Below are 22,057 nucleotides of genomic sequence, written 5' to 3' on the forward strand. Positions count from 1 at the left end.
CAGAGATTTAATTACAAACTCTGAAGAGAGGCTTGAAATCCAAGTTGGAGGTGCCAGCAGAGTGTATTGTAAGTAGGGGAACCAGAGCATCTACGAGGCCACCCGGGACACAGCTGGGAGCAGCGAAGCACCAAAGAGACCGATGGGCGCAGCCCAAGACTGTCCCCAGTACACACAGGGGCACACTCCTACAAACTTCTTCCCACATAGTTCAAGGAAGCTTAGCTGCTCAGAACAGAGAGAAGGAAAAATCCCCGGGGCAGAGCCGGGTTTCGCAAAGGTGTTAGGAAGGGTCTGAGCTACGCAACTGCAGACACAGGAGTTTTTTTCTTTCCCCACAGTGCCCAGGCAGGTCCAATCAGAAATCTCGGGCATCTGCCTATGGATCTGCCCAGTGATCCCTCACTAGGACCACACTTGTGGTCGTTTCTCTCAGTCCAAAGCCGGCAGGGACATGACCCAGGAGGCTGCAAACCCATTTGTTCGCAAACCCATTCGTCTGCACTCTCTGGCCCCACCGCCCGCCCAGCTCTGGGCAGGGCAATGGCCTGATGATTAAATGCAGGCACGTTGGTGCGGCCGGGCTGGATCTACATGCAAGCGCCCACACCTGCCCGTGGTCGAAACAGTTCCATAACCTCCCTCCGACCTCCAGTGTCTTTGGTCTCTACCTCATGAGGTGCTTGTGAGAAAACTCTCCATTGAGGACCTGCGGCAGGCAATAAACCTTAGTGATCATGATACAGGCCTTAAAGTCTCATTGTCAAAGGTGGGATGTGGCCATGAGGGAGCCAGAAGCCCACCAAGGGCCTAAACCCTCAGTGGTCCTACACCAGTTCTGGGTCATAGACAGCTGAGCCACATGCCAGGTCACAGGCTATGGGCCAGGCCGGAACTCAGCTCAGGGGCAGGATCCAGAGCACTGGTGCCCTTTCTCGTGGCGACAACTCGCTGGCTGGCAGTGTGGCTCGGCTCCTCCACCTGTTCTAGCTCAGGACAAGAGATGGGCAGCGGCTTCTCTGTTTGCATCAAACTCTCCTGGACTTCCAATGCGCCAGATGCCGGCATTCAGAGGAACACTGAGGAAAGGCGCTATGCCGGCACCCGTGAAGGAAGGGGAAGCAGGCATAACCCTCCTTCCAGCCAGGATTCCACCCTCTGGCAGATGCCGGCCTGTCACACAGCTCTCCCCCTCCGCCAGACTCCCAAGACGTGGAGACATATCATCAAACTCGCAGCTTCTGAACCAATCCTTAGAACTCAGCCACAGGGCCATGAACTCCACAGCCCGAATCATTCACCGGTGGAAGACGAGGCCAGGCCCATATAGGGTCAGTGGGGTTTGCAGGTGTTAGAATGATGGAGAGTCAAAAAGTTCAGAAATGAGGATCAGCTACTGTTTCAAAAATATGGGTCCCTCTACAAATCAAGAGAATTCAAATCCAGGGATGGATACAAAGACTCCCCGGGTCTCTTCCCATCTTTGAGATGATGCTAATAGTGTTCACCAAGGTGCCCTCTCAAACAGCATAACAGCGGACTTGAATAACGTGCTTTAGATCGACCAAGCGCTTTCACACACATCGTCACACATGCTAATGATACCTGCCATTTCTGTTGTAAACCATGAGGCTAACATCCACCCAGCCCTGCAGACTGGAAAAAAAACTAATGGAGATTTTTTTTTCCTTTAATTCTGACCATCTCACAGCCTTATGAAGTAGGTATTTTAACTCCCATTTTTTAAAAAGGGAAATTAAAGGTGGGAGAGGTTTCCTGTGGCTCACAAGGTCACACAAGCCAGGAGGAGACTGGAACCACGGCAGCCTAACTCGAGACTCGGCCGCCTCTGCGAGCAAAAGCAGCCCCAGGAGAGTGTGCAGGAATGAACTGGTCACAGCTCTACTCTCTGCTAGCCCCACCAGGGACTTAATTCTAGTCTAAGCCTTGCCACTGGCTGGTTATCTGAACATAAACATGTTACTTTCTCCCTTCTCAATTTCCTCATGAGTAAGATGTAGCGCTGGCAGATATGTTTACAAATTCCCACAAAATCGGTGACTCATCTTACCCTTCTATAGCTCTGAGAGTCAGATCTTAATATATCCAATTTTCTGATGAAGAAACTCAACCCCAGTGTGGACAAAAGCATTGGTTAAGGTCACAAAGCTGGTTAAAGGCAAGTCTACATGCCTGGCCTCGGACTCCACATCTGGAACTCCTGCTGGCTTGAAGGATGGGTCTGACGGTTCCCAGGGCTCCCAGTAGCCCAGGCCAAGGCTGGTCGCAGGGCGTAGCCCTCCATGTTTGGGTCAGACACAGCTAAATGGCGTATTCTATTCTCATATCTCTTTGAAGTCATCAGCTCCCAGGTAAGAAAGCGGAGTAGGAGTTCCATGGGGCTGGATGGGGGCTTTGCAAGAGTCCAGTAGGAGGGATGTACGAAAATAATGGGTCGTCCCATACTGCAGCTAGGATGTGCTTCGGTCAACAGGACCTTCAGGAAGGAGGGGTGTTCTGGGGGTGAGGGGAAGTTCTCTTCCACTCCTTTGTTTCTGAAAGGCCCTCACAGCGTCTCTGCCTGACACTGAGCGCACAAAGAACAAGTAAATGAACAGTCATGAAGTCACCACATTCCTTCTCAGCTTCTTGGCCTGAGGGGGCCACCCAAGGGGGCTTTCACAGCAGGAAGTATGAGCTCATGGCAAACTTGTGCACTGAGACCCATTCTTGAGCTGCGGGTGGAGAAGTGCCAAAGCCAAACTCAGAGGACAGTGCTTGGTGAGGTCCTGGGGCTTTCGAGGCACGCCTGCTTCCTCCCTGTCTTGGAGGCAGAGAGTGGAGGTCTCCATAATGGAGGGAGTTTCGACCAAGGGGCACTGAAGAAGGTGAGGGGCCATACCTGAGAGCCTCCCCAGAGATGAGAAGACAAGGCCAACTTGCCTGCTATGGGTCCTGGCCACACTGCCAACTCCTCCCCCTCCAGAAAGGTCTTGGTGAAGAAGACAGCATTGATGGAACACAGCTCCTCAGCTACCTGATCGCTATGCTCCCAAACTCTCAGATCTGTCAAAACTTAGAAGTCCTGGGTCCCTTTCCCCATTCAAGGCTAATCTGATAAACTAATCCGAGATTTTACTGACGGAGAGTGGCAGTCATTGTCTTCTGGACATCTGTGCTCCAGCAGAAATATTGTAAAGATGAGTCATGGAGACCCATGAAGCTTCTCTGATTCCACGAGAAGCTTCCAGAAGAACACGGAGGCTAAGGGGCCTATCCTGTTACCCTATACTCCACACTCCGCATCTGCATGCCACCAACGTCCATGATGTCCTGCCCCAAAGGCAGAAGACCACTGCTGCTCCTGCTGGAGTCCATCTTCCCTCCTTCACCCTATCTCATCTGCTCATACTGAGAAAGTTCACTCTAATCCAGAGTTTCTCATCTTGGGCACTGCTGGGGCCGCATAACTCTGTTGTGGAGGGGCCACCTTATGTATTATGGGACACTTAGCAGCTTTCCTGGCTTCTACCCACCAGAGGCCAGTAGCATCCACCTCCCAATTGTGACAGTCAAGACTGTCTCCAGACGCTGCCAAGAGTCCCCTCCTTTGCTGGCTAACATGGTCAACCAAACAAATAGAATATTTTTTGGTAACTGCATCTGATTAAAATTGACCTCATTAACATGAAACCTACTTTCTTTACGTTAACAAAAGTTTAAGTAAAAGAGATGATTTAGGCAAAATTACTCCTAGCTAAGAACCACTGCTCTGATCCTGCCAACGCTAATGGTCCCCTGGTAGGAAAAGTCAGCAAATTGTGAAATGGGCACAGTTCACTACCTTAAATGCCCACCAGTGGCGTGTGGTGAAGCACACTAAAATGCATCCATCTGACAAACGATTTGACAGACTATTTTTTTTTTAAACAGATTTTACTTATTTATTTATTTGAGAGTCTAGCAGGAGGAGGGAGAAGGACAAGCAGACTCCAAGTTGAGTGAAGAGCCTAATTCGGGCTCAATCCCAGGACCCTGAGATCGTGACCTGAGCTGCAATCAAGAGTTGGATGCTAAACCTACTGAGCCATCCAGTTGGCTGAAAGATCATTTTTTAAGTGATGAATCTTTGTGCAAATATCTGAACTCAAAAACACTTTGAAAGAAAAAAAGAATCCAATATAAACATGGCAGCGAAACAAGAAAATCTGCATAGCCTGAAATCACATTGAGAAGGCAGACTACAAAACCCTATCCATCCATATGGGAAAGGATTAATTAAACATCTAATTAAGTGACACGGCAGGATCCCTGGTAACTCATTGCCTTCACTTACACTTTTGTTAATATGTGGGTGATTAACACCCAACAAAGAAAATGTATGCTTCGTAATTATTTAAACCAATTTTAATCAGATGCAATTACCTAAACTACTGTTCGTCTGACCATTTTAGCCAGCAGAGGAGAGGGAAGCCTTATGAGACAACAAATTCACAGAATGCTTCTCCTGCTCACGCCCTTGGTCTTGGGTCAGGGCAAACAAACCCTTCAGAGGGGGGTCTGTCTCCACCATGCATCTCCTCACTCCCCAGGGGTGCTACGAGGATAGGCCAACTGCAGATCTCTATTGACCTGAACTTACCTCAGATTTCAGCCTGGTGGTCTGAGGGCTGCCACTTGGAGTGTAATGGGTTTCCGTGTAGGCTGGAGCAAAAAGGTACCTGCAAAGAATAAACACAGGCTTTTGTCTCTTTAGGTGATGGCCTCTGCCCTCCTGGAAACAGTAGCCAGCCATTCTCAGTGACCCAGGAAGAACCACCCAAGCTTCTCCTAGCACAGGAAAATAAGCCGCCATAAGGTCCTCAGGAACAAAAAGAAAACCAGGAGGAAGGGGATTAGTTTGTATTCAGTGGGTTCATCACCTAGTTTGGACACAACCAGATGAAGCAGACAAAGCTAAAGCAGCATTGCAACGCTTTCTGAAACCTAGAATATACACACGCGAACACTTGCCAAGTGTTCGTGGACTCGGATCTGGGACCTACGCTGACTGGTAATCTTAGTACGGCACCCACCAGCTTTCAGTATGCCAGGTTTTCTTTAAGGGAAACTCTCTTTCCTGTTGCATGTTTTAGTGTCCCACCTGGCCCTGGCCAACGGTATCCCAAGATCCAAACTAAGCCAATGGAATGACGTTGCAAAAACTGACCAGATGGGAGTCATTCATCTGTTCCTTTGTTCCCACTGCGTGACTTCCCCGCACGGCCTTTGCCTGCCTTTTCTGAGACCTAGTGGCTCAGATTTCTTGAGACCTGCTGCTTCTGTGCATTAACCTTACAGATAATTCTTTTCTTTCTTTTCTTTTCTTTTCTTTTCTTTTCTTTTCTAAAATTGGACATTGGTTTCCCCCTTGCCACAGACCCCTTGGGCTGAGGCTAAGAATCTCTCACCAAAGGCAAAGGCAACACCAAACAAGGTTCCTAAAGAAAAGTAAAAGAGCCAAGTGGAGATTTCAACTAGCTCAGCCACATTAAAAGCAAAATGCATTTATAGAAAGTTGAAATCCAGGGGCAAAGAGGTGTCTAAGGTTCCTAAGAGAAGAGAAATTGGGAGTCTAACAAAAAAAGAATTAAGTGAAAATGCGTGAAGAAAGCTTAACGGCAAGCCTAGACTCACAAAGTGAGCTCAGTAAAGGTCAGCAATCATCATCATTGCTTCCACCAGGAATAATGACAGAAGAACCCAGAAAAAAACAGATGGAATGTACCTCTTTCCCCCTAACTGTCCCCAGCCATTAATCCTCCAGCTGATCACTTGAGAGAGGTGAAAAAGCAATTAGCTCATTCTCACAACCCCATTTCCTGGGTCTGCTTTCAGATAGCATTATGGACAGCTAGTCATGGGTTCAGAGTTTAATGGTCTATCTCAGTGCCAGTGGGAAATCTGAATTTTCTCACAGGAAATGCACTCCTGGCAAATACATTTTTAACCTCTTTTTGAGTCTTAGGGAGGGAGAATCATTGATTCAGTCACATGAAGATGCTCCGAAGAGAACATTCCAGATTGAACCTCAGAGATGGCCACATTCTTGTCAGTCCCTGGCCATGTCTTCAGCAGGGTAAGCATTGTTCTGTAGCTTCTTATTTTGAGGATCTCATCATAGGACTCTCAGAGCCTCAGGGTTAAAAGGGACTTTTGTAATCATTTAGCCAAACTCACTGGACTGTGGGTTCCCTGAGAACAAGGGCACAGGTGCTTTGTTCGAGGCTTCTCCCCACCTCCCAGCACCTCCCAGCAGGCAATACCAGTTTACTCTGTGAATTAGTGGATGAAATGGATGAATGAATAGGTGAATGAATGAACCTTCTACTTGTGTGAGAATCTACCACTTGGCCATTCAGTACTGGACATTTCCAGTGACACGGAGTTCATGAGAGCCCCCACTCCATTTCGGAACCCATTTAGCAGTCAGAGAAAGTTCTTACACAGAACCTATCTGTAACTGGCGCCCACTGGCCTCATTCTGTCTTCTGAATCCACATGGAATGATCTGCTTCTTTTTCTGCCTAACAGCCATTTCAGGACCAGTAGCGTCTAGGAATTAGTTAAAAATGTAGATTGCAAGGCCCCACCCCAGATGTACTGGGACAGAGAGAAACTCAGCCATCTTTTGTAATAACTCCCAAAGTGATTTTGATGCAGAAGCACCACCCTAGACCACAAGTTAGTGAGTTAACTTTTGAGGTAGGCACGCCTCAGAAATATCAAAGTGTCTCACTCCCCAAACCCCCATCATCTTCCTGCCTCTACCACATCCTGGATCATTCTAAACCTTAAAAACCCAGAAAAGTTCCATCAAAACAGCTCACACATATTTAAGTGTTAAACCATCAAACATACCCATGTACAACAGACTCCTGAGGTAGGTCCTAATCTTTTCCCCACTGTGTGACTAAGGACCCTGGAAACTCTACATTTAACTTGTCCAAGTTCTCCCGGCATGATGTCAGGGCCAGGTTTCAGACCCGGGGCTGTTGGCCCTGACCATACTTTTTAAGCACTTTTCTGCTCTGTTTTTTTTCTTAGAAAGTGGAAGCATAAAACTAAAACACTTCCAAAAACCAGTGTCCAGACCACAATTTGATGATAACGATAGCAGCCTTGGGGACATACAGGATGTCACAAAAATGTCATGAGCTATTAGATGTGCATATACGCAGAGAAAAATATGGGTAAGCAAAGCACGCGGCAGGAGAAAGAGGATGAATATATAAGGACTTCGGGACCAGTTTTTTGAAACAACAACCCTTTCCCCAAATGGGGTTGCCAATGTTGGCCAAGGTCCTTCTTTCCAGAAGCAAAAGGGTCACGTTTCATCACCACCATCCATGCAATTTTACTGAGAGACAAAACACCACTCTCATATCCTCCCCACAGCCCTGGCCAGGCCCGCCCATGCCTGTGTGTCCAGGTGGTACCCTGGCAGTGCTCTTGGGACTCAGAGAGGGGGCTAGGGGGGTCAATGAGCAGCCCAGCTTGGCCCATCTGCCCCTTCTTCAGCCACATCTTGTTCTCATCTCCTCCCTGACAAGGGGCTGGCTCAGCAGCTCAGCAGGAAGCCATCTCTCACCACTGGAGTGTATTAGGATTTTCAGGAAACAAGTTGTGAGTGCAGTGCGTCCAGGAAGGGAGAAGGACTGTCCAAGATTTCCCACCCCACCCCCTCCTTTTTCTGGCTTTGATGGAAAAGCAGTTTCTATGACATGCTCCCCCACTGCATACACACAGCCTCCGGGCTCACAACCCCACAAGGCAGGCAGAGATGATATCCCAGTGCTAATAGAAGCCACCACGGAAATGCTCACTTGGGGCAAAAACCAGACTGCTCAGACCCTATGTCCTCCAGCAAAACCTGCATCTTCCGAATCCCACCTGGGAAAAGAAGCTGTCCCCCAAATACTAGACATAAGATTGCTCTCCAGGGAAAGACAATAGAGCTGTCTGGGGGTGGCCGGGGCCCTATGCGGAGGCACAGCCAGACCCCAAAAGTACACCACAGTCTGAAACAACTCTGACCCCTCTCCCCAGAGGCTCAGCACCTTCAAACCAGAACAATCCCTTTAACGATTATTCCATTCGCTATCAGACACATTTCAATGGCCTCTCCGAACTTCAATCTCTAAAACTCCCTCTGGGGAGAGAGGCAGCAGAGCTCAAAAAAACAGCTTCTTGTAGCTCAACCCTCCTTCCTCTGCTTGAGGTAAGCACCCGGTGAGGACAAAGTGATAACAACCTGTGCAGCCTTGCTCGGCACAGGTCAACATTACTGAGCTCATCCCACAGTGGTTAGTCTCACGGACACCTCATGCCCCCAGAACGTGCTCCATCTAGGTCTGTCAAGAGTATCCTGGTGCTTAAACACTGGGGAGGTACAACCTTGCTGGCCGCTCTCATTTTCCCCCGAGGATCCTCACACTGTCCACGCATGCCGATGATAATGCAAGCCTCCGTTATCTGTCGCTCATACTCTCAATGCCGTTGTCTTGGGACTTAGACCAGGAACTGCACAACACCCGGAAGCGCTGTGAAAAACTATAAAATCCCAGGCCCCATACTGGCCCCACTGAGAATTCTATTCTCCAGAGGACTGAGAAATCTGCATTTGTAATAGTTTTTCCAGGTGATGCATTTCCAGGCTCTGAGAATTCTCCTGCTCCACTGGATCTATGTTAGCATTGTAAACTCTTTTTCCCATTTTTAGGCTCTTGATCACCCCCTCCAAACCGGAAGATGATACCAGCCCAGTACAGAGGACAAGTCTAGGCTCCGAAAGCTTTGGTTTAAGTACCAGCAGCACTGCTCTCTAGATGACTGTCCTTTGAAACCCTAGAAATGAGGCCAAAGATGACCACAGTTGCTTTCAATTTCGTGGAGCTGAATGCTCAGAGAGGCCAGGCTAAGGGTCTTCAGACTCCATGGGGGTGGGGCGGGGGGGGGGTACCACTTAGTTTTTGAAAGATTAGTCAATTAAGGCTGCTCTGCTACAACCCTGTAAGATGAGATGTTAACTTGTCAAAGGCTAATGAGGTACGATAGAGATGCAAATAATTTCCCCCCAGTAGAAAAGATGACTCCAAAGGTTGTGGTTACATTTCCTGTAAAATGATATTAACCAGTTTTAGATCCAACTTAGCGATCTTATCTCAACATTCATTTTTTCACTATTAAAAAAAAAAATACACGCCTACGTATATGTTTCCCTTATCCAACTTTTAAACCAGTTTTAACATCTTTCTGGCTCCCCCATAAATGAGATAAATCAAACTTTGACACGTGTTAATTAGCATTTTAACTGTCATTGACCAAAGGAACTTGAGCCATCTCATCCACCTCCAAGGTTTAGCTGACCAAAATCCAACCAAAAATAACAGAGTAATAATTACTATCTCACAGCATCGCTGAAAGGATCAAATGAGAAAATGACATTCGAGCACTAGCTCTGACACTTCAAATTCGGGGGAGCTTGGGCAAGTCAGTTAACCTCTCTGTGCCTCTGTTCTCATCTATAAAATAGGAAGAATTTTAGAGTCTACTTAACAGGGTTGCTGTCAAAAGCCTATGAAATTTTGTCAAGTAAAATCAACAACTATGAAAGAACTATTCGTAAAGCATAAAGTATCTGTGTTCTACAAATCATTGTTATAATTTTCTCCAGGAATAGCTAGGTGCACATGTGGCAAGACCTTGATAATTGGTAAATCCAGAAAATGCGTGTCTGAGGGTTCACAATACTAGTCTCTTTCTTTATGGGGCTTAATTTTTTTTTTTTTTTTTTAAAGTAGGCTCCACGCCAACACAGGGCTTGAACTCACAACCCTGAGATCAAGACCTGAGCTGAGATCAAGAGTCAGATGCTCAACCAACTGAGCACCAAGGCGCCCCTGGGTGTTAAAATTTTTTACCTAGCTAGGGGACATTATGCCAATCACAAGCTACTCGGCATTAGTCCCCCTTTCAATCAAGCATAAATAGTCCAGGACAGGGAGGCACGGGAAGGATTTTTGAAAAGCAGAGTGCTGTTCTAATGTAATGGCCAATGTTTGCCCATATTTGGAACAAAAAACAAATTCAGTAAGTATTGTTTTCTTTTGTTTTCGAAGGAGAAAGTAAAGGGGAGAAGAGACAGCTGTTTCAGAACCAAGATTTCCAAACCAGTGCTCATTCCACCTCTGACTCCAGAGGAATGGAAACAAACCAACAAGCCAAAGGCATGGGCCCTAATTCCAAATAAGGATTGACAAGCCCAGGGGCCCACAGGCAAAAGCTTCCTTTTGGAGGGAACAAAAAGGCCAAGGAAATAGGAACTTTAAACATTGGTCCTAATCTCAAGAGTGGGGATCTCCTCCTATCCCAAGGACTTCCTTGAACAAGTATCATCATTCCTGCCAGAAGACCAGAAGCAACACTTTGAGGCAAGATGGCGCCACCCATAACCCTGGCAAGAGGCTGAAGCTACATGGCATGTTTTCTTTAACCTTTTATTAAGGAAGTTTCTAAACAATGCATTAAGTCAACACTCCTTTTCACCAACTGCTTCTCATTACATCTTCTCCCAGTCCGCACAAGACCTGGCATCCTTCCGACCAGCTCCTGGTCCTGTGTTTTGCTTTTATATACCAGAGGATGTTTAGATGAGCACTGTTTACTCCTTTGACCAGCAGGGTCTTTATTTAATCCTCTTCATGCCTCTCTCCTGGCTAACTCCACAAAAATGAGTGACCTCTCTGTGCAAACAGTGCTGATTTCTTGGGGTCGGGGAGCTTAACTGTCAGGAACCTGAGGTAAGGGACCTAAAAATGGCTTACCCAAGTGTTTACAAATTTGTTCTGCAGTGTGCTGAAAAGCCCATGATGAGTATTTATTGGACTGTTAACGAAAGAAAAAGAAGGAGGAGGAGAAGGTGAAGGAAAAGAGGAAGAAGAAGAGGAACCACCACCACCACCACCACCACCACCACCACCATTAAAGGAAATGGGGCACTATCTCTATTTCTTAAAAAAAAAATTAAAAAAATGAAAACATTGTCAGATAGCTGCCTCTCTAACAACCCATTTTTTTTTTTTTAAAGATTTTATTTATTTATTTGCGAGAGCGAGCGAGCATGAGCACAAGCTGAGGGAGCAGCAGGCAGAGGGAAAATCTGCCTCCCCACTGAGCAGAGAGCCCAATGCGGGATTCGATCCCAGCACCATCGGATCATGACCTGAACTGAAGGCCGACGCTTAGCCCACTGAGGCACCCGTGCATCCCTAAATACCAAATTTTGATAAATAACCATAGTGCCCATTTAACAGATCAACCTGAAGGGAGAGGCCAAAGAAAGAGGCAACAGGCATACTGTAGAGATATACTTTGTGATTAAGACAAAAGGTAAGTGAAGAAAAGGAAACTCTGGAAGATCACTGGGCCTCTGAGAATATGCTAGGAAAAAGGGGAATGGGGGACCATCCTACAACAAACAAACAAACAAACAGCACAGGGATGAAGACCACAAACCAACCTGCCCTAAATGTGTGCTTGATCCCTTTCAGACTCTGAATGAATATCCCAGTAACTTTGAAAAACCTCATCTCATGTTTCCTGGCCTCCTAAACCATAGCTCTGGCACAGTCAAGAAGGTCAGATGTTGGAAAGCCCTCCTCGATCGTAGCAGACAGCTATCACCCCAGCCTCCAGCATCCCTGCCACCTCCTTGACAGAAGACTGCCCCGATTTGCCTTGAGAAAAGTGTTCTCCTCTCACTGCATACTAACCACAGGCACCTGGGGTCAATAGTGACAAGCCAGGACAATCAGGTCTTACTTCACCGAATTCCATGGTGGGTGACATCTGGTGAAAATGGCTGGAGCAGAATCACCCCAGTGGTGGAACCTGAAAAGGCTGCCTATGAATTCCTAGACCCTGTCCTTTTTGAGCCCTAGTACTTCAGTTTCTTTTCCCAACACATTCTATATGTTTTCCATAAAGTATCAGGATACAAATGGCAGAGTTGACTGCCACAAAAGCATCTTTATTTGCTACCTTCTCTGTCCAATACTTCCCCTCAATCCACTTTTATAGAATTTGAGAAAGAGCAAAAGCAGCTCACCCAACATCACATAGTTGTATTTCGCTTCTGAACCCATCAGTCTCAATAAACAAAAGCCAGCTAAAGGTCAATGGCAGGTAATCCTAGAGTTGGCCGTTCAGACACTCCCAGGAGGCAGGGAGGGAGGAAGGACATTTGTGCAGGCTCATCATTAACCGTTTATTGAACAGCATCATGCCATGCAAACTGCGGGGCACACAGCCCCAGCAAGACCGAATTCCTCCGTGTTTGAATTCACTCTGGGTCACCCACCAAGCAGCAGAACCTCTTCTGAGCCTCAGGCTCTGCATCTGTAAACCCATTTACTCATTCGACAAATATTGACTGAGGCCAGGGGTGTGCTGAGCACCTGCCAGGAGACTAGGGGATGTGAGTGGAACAAGCACAGGTTTTCCGTCCTCCACCCAGCACCTGCCTCTCCCATCACGAAGATCAGAGAAGCAGAAGTGGGGCAGAATAGGCCACTCAACAAATATGCCACTTTAGCACGAGGATTGGTTTGCACTGAAGGCGACTGAGAAGCAGCAGATACAAAACAAAAACAAAAACAAACAAAAAACCCAAAATCAATCCAACCAAACAAAACCACAAAACCTCTCTGTCCTCCCTCTATTTGCCTAAAAGTAGGACAAAACTTCAAAGGCGTCCCTCCTCCCCTCTCTACCAAGAAGGACAAAAGTTAATCACCAGAGACAACTTCAGCTTTTTTACTGACTAGCTTCTTCTGCCTCCCATTAGTTCCCCATATATCTACCTCTCCACATTTTACCATCTTTGGAAGCCTAACTGCTTTCCTCTGTCCTGTCATTTCTCTACAGATTTATTGTTCTTTGGGAAAGATGCTACATAAGCCTGAATTCTAACTCTTGGAGTTACTGCTCATTTTTCCCTGGGTATCTCTTACGTACACGTTAATAAACTTCTGTTTGTTTTTCTCGTTAATCTGTCTTTTGTTACAGAGTTCCCAGCCAAGAACTTAGAAAGGTAGAGGGAAAATGATTTTTCCTTTCCTACAAGGTCGGCTATGAAAGCACTTGGCAAACACCAACAGACCACACAGAAGGTGGGTATGACCATCTGGTCGCTGGAGGCCAAGTCACTGTTAAACAGCCTATCTTCCTTCCTTCCTGGAATTGCTGCAAAGCCATTAGGCAACCAGCTTCCAAGTACCCCTAACAAGCTGCCTACACATCTATGGAGGAAGGGTGCTTAAGCAACTCTGTGTGTGTGTGTGTGCGCGCACGCGCGTGCGCACGCGTGCGCACATGTGTGTGTCCGTCCATGTGCGCGAGTGAGAGTGTGTTGAGGACAGAGAGGAAGAGTGGAGTAAAGGAATAGGAACTAAGGGTTCTTATGCAACATTTCTGCTTTCCTTCCCCCAGCCGTATTCCCCCCACCACATAACTGAAAGGCTAGTTCAGTCTTTGCACCCTTACCCAAGCCCAAATTTAGCACCAAGAACTCAAGAGATAAAGAGCTTCTAGAATACAAGAAGTCTGCTATCTCTCCCAACACTTAGATCACCTCTTTCCCTAGCATCCCAATCTCCCTTCCAAAGGAATCCCTTCCCATGACTTGCCTTTCCTTTCAGGGGAGGAGGGGGCTTGGAAAAAGAACCATGCCTGATATAATGCAGCCATTATAGCCCCTTTGGCCCATGTGGACCTCTCTCTGGGGAGACTGATGCAAGAGGAGAAAATGTGGAGGCTGCCAGTTTTCCACAAATCTGTAACCTCAGGGAGAAAGAAGGAAAGGGGGCAGTGGGGCACATGGGAGCTATGGAAAGGACTGGAAAAGAGCCATAAGTACAGAAGTCATAAAGACCCTATTTCTCCTTAAACCAGCTGAGGAAAGCCTGGCCCAGCCCCACCCACTCAATGATGTCATTGTTTTAAACAAAAGCGGGTTTGAGAACCCCCAGAAAGGCCCCCAGTGAGGCCTCAGCTGCTAAACAGGCAGAGGTCTCACCAGTTCCTGGGTGATTAAGTGCTTAGAATTACAGATAAGGAGGGAAAACTATGTAAAAGCCCAAATTACAAAGATAACCAGGGTAAGGACAGACGTTGCTTCTGCCCAGCCTTTTACGGTCATGGAAAGAGAACAGGACACTACTTTACACTTAGATTTTATTTGTGGATCCCCACCATGATCCCACAAAGTTGGTGACTGGAGATTACTGTTTTCATCTAATGAGAAAACTAAAAACCTGACTGGCTTGTCTGAGGTACCAGCAGGAGCTAAGGACAAACCCAGGGGCTGGCAGCCTTGTCCTGCTACCTACTCAGTCAGGACACTCAGATTGGCCCTGGAATCCATCTCCTCCCTCAGCCCAGAGTCAATGCATCTCTCAGTCTCCTTGACTCCCAGCTGTAAACTCCTCTGTAATGCATCCTCTTCTCTCCATATCAGCCAACTCTTCCCTAAATTCGACCACCATAATTTCTCACTCAGATGATAATTAAACTTTTGAATGGGTCTTAGAACTTCCCTAGTCTTGTCCCTTGGAATCCCTCCTACACTTCAGTTGAAGTAGTCCTTCTCGAATACATTTTGGGTGCTATTACTACCTAAGTTTCAAAATACTCTTTAGCTCCCCATTGCACTCAAGGTAAACCGCTAAGCCATTTAAGAACCCTTTGAGGTCCTGCAAGGATTCACCCTGATCTACCTAGCCAACTTCTTCCCTCACCTTTTCCTCCAGTCCCCTCCCTCTCTGCTCTAATCACAAAGAACTTCTTTACATCTCCACATGGTAATCTTGCTGTTAGGCCTTTGTTTCTGCCACTTGTACAGCTTGAATATGCCAACTCTATCACATCCTCCTCCCCCCAACCTTACTTCTTCCTTACTTCACTTCCTCCCAGAAGCCATCCCTCTCTCCAGTTCAGAGTATGTTTGTTCCCCTTCCCCAGGTCCCACAATGCCCTCCACTTCCTCCACGACAGCCCTACCTTGTTCCATAATAATTTGATTCCCTATTTCCTCCACTAAGCTCTAAGCCCCGTGACAACAGAGACTGTGTTTTGCTTACCACTGCTCTCCTGGGAACACCCATGACCTAGCCTAACACTTGCCACATGGCTGGCGCTCACAATATTTATTAAATGAAGGAAGGAAAGACAAGAAATTAAGAGTTCCCAGTGAGTAGTCTAGAGCTCAAGCCCAGTACAATAGAAACCCTCATCAGAAAAGCCAATGATTTGGGGTGCCTGGTTGGCTCAGTTGGTAGACCTTGCGATTCTTGATCTCAGGGTCATGAGTTCAAGCCCCATGTTGGGCATGGAGCTTACTTTAAGAGAAAAAAAAAAAAAAAGAACCCGGGATTCTCTGACCCAAAGTCTCCCCACAGCTGAGTCTGATCAAGACCTACAACTTGTACCATGGTGCCCAAGGGCCCATTTATTTAGCATTCAAGGTGTCAGCTAAAGGTCTGTGTATGGCACTAAGTTCCACACAGAGAAAGAGTAAGCTCATTTTCTTAAAATCAAAGTACTTCCCGGGTGAAGTGTAAATGCAATTTCCTTCTTAGGACAGAACCCATCCAGAGGCTCCAGTATTGACCCCCTCTTCCCTTAGATTTTTCTTGGGATACTCATGCTCCATTGACCAAGCACAAAGGTTGGGGAGTGGAAATATCCTCCAATTTCTAGAGAGTCTAGATGAAGAGCCTAAATGCATCCTGGCAGCTTGGGAGAAAACAGAAGTCTTGAAAGTGGAACTTCCACACTTCTTCCAAGCCCAAAAGTACATCCTCGCATCCATCTGCATCCCGCCCACCATGCACAACTTCTTAAGAGGCTTTCTCCAATCCCTAAATTGGGAAGAGGGCACTTCTGTCTTAGGCTCACCCCTCAGTCCATGACTCCATCCACTAGTTATACCTCTATCTACTTGACTCAACCTGAATTTCCTTCTTGGGGGAGGCCTGGAGGAAAAGCTTCTTCTCATCCCATGTGTAAAAAAATACAGCCTAGGGCGCCTTCGGCTCAGGTCATGATCTCGGGGTCCTGGGATAGAGTCCCGCATCGGGCTCTCTGCTCAGCAGGGAGCCTGCTTCCCTCTCTCTCTCTGCCTGCTTCTCCATCTACTTGTGATTTCTCTCTGTCAAATAAATAAATAAAATCTTAAAAAAAAAAAAAATACAGCCTAACTTTAGAGTGTACTTCAAGCATCTTCCCTGGAAGTACCCCACCTACTTCCCTGATCACATGGTTTTACCTGAGGGAAGAGAGTCCAACTCAAAGTCAACAATAAGTGAGACTAAAAAATTGAGCTTCAAGGCACTGAAATCCTTCGGTAGCAAGATGTGGAGGAAAAATAAAGCCCTTCCCTATTCCCTACATAATACCCTTCTGAATTAAAATGATTTGGTTAGTTGGAATACTGAATTCCTAAGAGATTATTAGCAGTACAGCTTTGGCTCCCCTTGATCCAGACCAAATATTTATATATTAATTTCTCAGTTTGAATTCCTTTCTCATTCTTCCACTCACCTCTCCTCCCTCCCTCATCCAAAGCTTCCCCTCCTTTGGACAAACCTAGAAGGTAAAATGCTAAGTGAAATAAGTCAAACAGAGAAAGACAAATAACATGTGACTTTACCTTCATGTGGAACCTAAAAGCCAAAAACAAATGAAAAGCGGAAATAGACTCATAGATAACAGGAAACAAACTTGGTTATTGGAGGAGGGGGAGCTTGAAATAGGCGAAGGGGATGAAGAGGTATAAACTTTCAGTTATAAAATAGGTCATGGGATTGCCATGCCCAGCATAGGGAATATAGTCAACGATACTATAATAACTTTGCATGGTGAGAGATAGTAACTAAATTTATCCTGGGGATCATTTCAAAATGTATAAAAATATCAAGCCAGGTACCCTGAAACTAATGGGCTACTGTACATCAATTATACTTCAATATAAAAGACAAAAAAACAGCCTCCCCCCCTTGCTCCTGCAAGACAGAGCTCCAAGTGACTGTCCTTATGGAAGCTTTCTCTATCCCCAGCCAGAAAGTCTCTATTCCCACCTGCCTCCTCAGCCCTGTATTTTCAACTCTGTTATTAAATTTGTAATTTGCCTTGAGTTATGCCTGCATGTTTTCTGTCTCACAGAGAGCAAACTGCCAGAGGGCAAGGATGGTGCGTTTGCATATACTCCCTATAGCACATAGCGTAGGAGTTTACACCTATGTGCTCAACCAGCATTTGTTGAAATCAACCTTGGGGAATGGACCCAAGTTAGCTCTGGCTTAGCAGGCAGCAGATCCATCAACTGATGAATGAATGAACAAAATGTGGTATATCCATACAATGGGACAATATATAACAAAAGAGAATGAAGTACTTATACATGCTATTCAACATGGACACAACTCACAAACATTACCATAAGTGAAGAAGCCCAGTCACACAGACACACAGACACACACACACACACACACACACACACATTATATAATCTCTTTTATATGAAATATCCAAAATTGGCAAATCTCGACATTAGTAGGTCAGTGGTTGCCTGTTGCTGATGGGTATGTGGGAGAATGAGGAGTGCCTGCTCATATTAGTTTGTCAGGGTTGCCTACACGACCACAAACTGAATGGTTTAAAAAACAGATTGATTATCTCACAGTTCTGGAGGCTAGAAGTCTAAGATCAAGGGGCTGGTGAGCCATGCTTCCTCTGAAAGCACCAGGGAAGGATTTGCTCCAGGCCTCTCTCCCAGCTTCTGAGAGTCCTTGGCTTGTGGCAGCATGACCTCACTCTTCACACAGCCTTCTTCCTGTGCACATGTCTGTGGCCAAATCTCCCCCTTTTATAAGGACACCAGTCATGTTGGATTAGGGGCCCGCCTTTCTCAGCATGATTTCATCTTAACTGATTAAATCCACAATGATTCTATTTTCAAATAAGGTCATTCTGAGGTCCTGGGGTTAGGGCTTCAACATACAAGTCCAGGGGACACACTGAACCCATAAAACGACTAATGGCTTCTTTTCTGGAGTGATACAATGTTCAAAAACTAGAACATGTGGAGTTACACAACTCTATTAAACACTCAATTGTATACTTTGAGTGGATATTCTATCTGGCCTATGAGTTATAGATCAATAAAGCTGTTTTTAAAAATGGCAGGAGAGCTGGGTTTAAAGAGTGTCCCCAAGCTCCAAAATCAACCCATTGATGAAAGTGTATGAAAACAAGTTCTCTCCACAAGTCTAGAGGATGTAACTTGGAGAGAAGCCAAAGAAAATGTGCCTTTATCCATGTGTTCCATGTAAAGTCTCCTGATCCAGGGACTGAAACCTAAAAGGTGATTTTCTAGAAGTACCTTCCAAAGAATACAAGGGTGTTCACTTCAACACTGTTTGTTAAAAATGGAAAAGAAGAAGAAGAAGAAGAAAAGAGACAGCTTGAATGCCCATCAATATGGGGTAATTACATTAATGGTGACATCTTTATTATTACTGAGTCTGGATGGTGGGTATATGGGGATTCACTATTTTATTCTACTTCTGTGTGCATTTGATGATTTTTCATTATAAGAAATTTTCAAAGTTAATTATGGCATACACATACAATGGAATATAAAACAGCTATTAAGAATTGTTGCATAAAAAATCATCTGTAAATTTACATGGATATGTGCCTATCGTGAGCTCTCACATTCTGCTTTCTGACTGCAAAATGGTACAGCCTTTCGGGGGTAGACGCTGTGGAATGAGATACAACTGATGCAAATTTAAACCATTTTCAACATACATGCTATATGACCTTGCAACTCTATCTGTAGGTATCCATCCTACAGAGATGCTTGCAAGTGTTCTCAAAGACAAGGTGTCAGCTGATTACTGCAGCATTATTTGTAATAACAAGAAATTAGAAACCTAACTGTGCATTCATTGGGAAATTAATAAATTGCGATCGATCCATTTAGTGGCATCCTATGGCACCATTAAAAAGAATGAGACAGACCTATAAATATGCTAATATGTTAAGCTATCGAAGATAAATAATAAAAAAGCCAACGATGGCAGAGCATAAAGAGCATAATCTCGTTTATTCTAAAACTCTATTACATGTGTAATTTTTTTCCTAGTATTTTATTATCAAACTTTTCACACACTCCAAGAATTTCTTGTGTAAAATTTTTTAAATGATTTGACGCCTGTCTGTGCTCTATTTCTAAGTGAAAGAAATACACACATAAAACTGAGGATACAGTATAACCCCATTTGAGTAAATTTACATGGAAACTTACAAAGGGTTAAAAAAAGTAACCTAGGTAAAATGGTAAGTTCGGGGTAAATGCTCCCACACCGGAAAGCCCGTGATCGTTGTTATCTTAAGGTAAACAACCTGATGGCAAAGGGATCCTCAAACTCAAGAAATCAATCCTGACTTCCTCCAAGGGCACTGCTTCCCTTTGCTCTGACCATGGTCCATCTAAGGCCAGCTGACAGCTTCCTCCCATTCATTTCACCCCGTGCTCTGCTGCAGGGCCGCCAGGAGAAATAAGCCTGAGACAAAAGAAAGCCATGGACATCCTTCCTGGCTACACAGGCAGCCCTGGCTGTGGGTCCCTGGAAGGAGAGAGAGCCGGAACCAGCAGACACATCCTGGCCTCCTTATCACACAGTTCAGGGCCTTGCCAAGGGAGTAGATGGGCACTGAGTCCACAGGCACAGAAAAGACGTACAGTTTGGCTGGCTGGAGAGCCTTGCAAAGCTGTGTTCGTGAGATACAGTGAGCTCAAACTGGCTGTAGCTGGAGAGCAGGAGGGACATTCCTCTCTCAGGCCATGCGTTTTAAGGTCAACCCTTCCAAATTACATTTGGAAACCAACTCAGGGGAATTCCCTCTTACTGCGTTCTTAACTGTTTTTCCGACCCTGCAACATACAAATAATAGCGACTATTTATTGCACTTTCACGGAGCACCTGGCACAGTGTACATCCTTCAGCAGCATTATGTTATCGAATTCACACAACATCCAGCGAGGTGGCCACTATCATGAGCCCCACCGAGTGGATGAGGAAACAGATTCACAGAAGTGAAGAGACTTGCCAAAGCTTACATTGCCAGTGGGTGCAAGGAGCAAGCTCCGAGTGCATACCACCCGGACGATACTACTATCCCACACTGAAGTCCGGATACTAATCAGGGCCTAGGACAGTAAAAAAAAAGGGAAGCGGGAGGGTAGGATGGGGAAGAAATGCCAGTTCTAACAAGACAGAGCCTACTAAGCAAGAATAAGGCATCTGAAGACATCTGTCTGTTCACAGCCCCAGCTAAGAGCCTGGACTTCAGAGTCAAACAGATCTGGCTTCACATCCTGGCTCTCCCCTTCCCGCGCAGGGGCCCCTGAGCAAGTCACACTGCTCCATAACTCAAGGTCCTCATCCACCACATAAGGCCGATACAAGTACCTCTGCCTCAGAGTTGTTGTGAGGATTCACTTAGATGAACCATCTATGGACCTCAGAACAGTTCCTGCTACATAGGCAACTTCTACATGGTAATAACTACGATTACCATAATTGTTGACATCGTTATTAATATGTGACCATCATCCTCAGCAAGAAGCAACCTGAAGGCAGATGGAGCATCCGAGAACATGACCGGAACTTAGGAAATGCTGATGAGTGATAACCACACATGCTATTTCTCAATATGTTTTTCTCTTGTCACCTCATACTTGAAGATATAGCCACAGGGGCCACATGCAATGCTATGCATTACCCAGACATTTCAGAAAATATTTGTTTTTGCTTTTGCATTAATAAAAGTTAACGTGTATTGAAACCTGCTTGTTATGTGCTGGGCATTGGACCAAGCACATCCCAAGACATTACCACTAAACCTCATGAGGTGTATTTGTTTCCTGTGGCTGCTGTCTATTAACAAAAACTCAGTGGCTTTAAACAACAGGAAATCCCGGTTCTGGCAGCCAGAAAAATGACAATAGTCCTACTCAAATCACCAGGTCAGCAAGACTGGATGCCCTCTGGGAGGTGTCACTCCTTGCCTCAGCAGGCTCCCAGGGGCTGTCTGCATCCCGTGGCTTGTAGCCACATCAGTCCAGTCTCTGCCTCAATGGTCGCACTGCCTCCTCCTGTCTACGATCAAGCATCCCTCTGCTCCCTCTTACAAATATAATTGTGATTTCACCGAAGACCCACGTAGATAATTCAGGATAATCTCTTCTCAAGATCTTTAACTTAATCACACTCACAAAGACTGCTTTTCGTCATATAAGGTAACATATTCTCTTGTCCCAGTGATTAGAATGTGAATATCTTGGGGAGGGCGGCCTTTTCCAACTTAGCACACTCTGCAATGAAGGTATTAATATCTAATTTCTATGCATGTGGTAGGAGATAGTAAGAGATGGGTAGAACTGAGTTTGACTCCTGGTTCTGGCTGACATTGGGTAAATTACTTAAACTCCTTCCATCTGAGTGTCCTCACATATAAAATGTGAATAACAATAACACCTCTTGGAAGGGGTGCCATGAGGATTATCTAGAACAGTACTGACGTGCCTCTGCAGTGATGGGCTCTCAGTATATGCTCCCTAAGGAGTGAGTATTATTATGAATACAGATGAAGAAATATTCAGAAGGCAGGTGACTGCCAAAGGACACCTACCCAGGAAGTGTCAGTGCCTGGAACTAAATCTGGGTCTCTCTGGTACCAAAGCCAGAACCTGTTCGACTCTATGGATTATGGAATTTCGGGCTTACATGCTCCTGGCCTTCAGAATCAACACACCTAGGTTATTTCAATTCTAGACCCTCCCTCATACTCTGTGTGGCAAACGTACGGCTGCATCTCTTCAGAGCAGCACTCTTAATTACCAAAACTGAATTTATGCAATGGCCCCTAAGACAGCAATAGCATGTCT

The 22,057-nt window shown here is 45.7% G+C and overlaps 1 protein-coding gene across 1 annotated transcript in view; it reads right to left on the reverse strand.

Annotated features, from left to right (window-relative positions):
- Positions 1 to 22,057, reverse strand: part of ADAM19 (ADAM metallopeptidase domain 19) — a 79,303-nt gene that overhangs the window by 43,938 nt on the left and 13,308 nt on the right. Inside the window, exon 4 of the mRNA XM_059174155.1 lies at positions 4,643 to 4,721. Coding sequence (XP_059030138.1) covers positions 4,643 to 4,721 — 79 coding nt within the window. The remainder of the gene's footprint in view (positions 1 to 4,642; positions 4,722 to 22,057) is intronic.

The sequence above is a fragment of the Mustela lutreola genome, chromosome 5, assembly GCF_030435805.1.
Source record: "Mustela lutreola isolate mMusLut2 chromosome 5, mMusLut2.pri, whole genome shotgun sequence".
NCBI lineage: Eukaryota > Metazoa > Chordata > Mammalia > Carnivora > Mustelidae > Mustela > Mustela lutreola.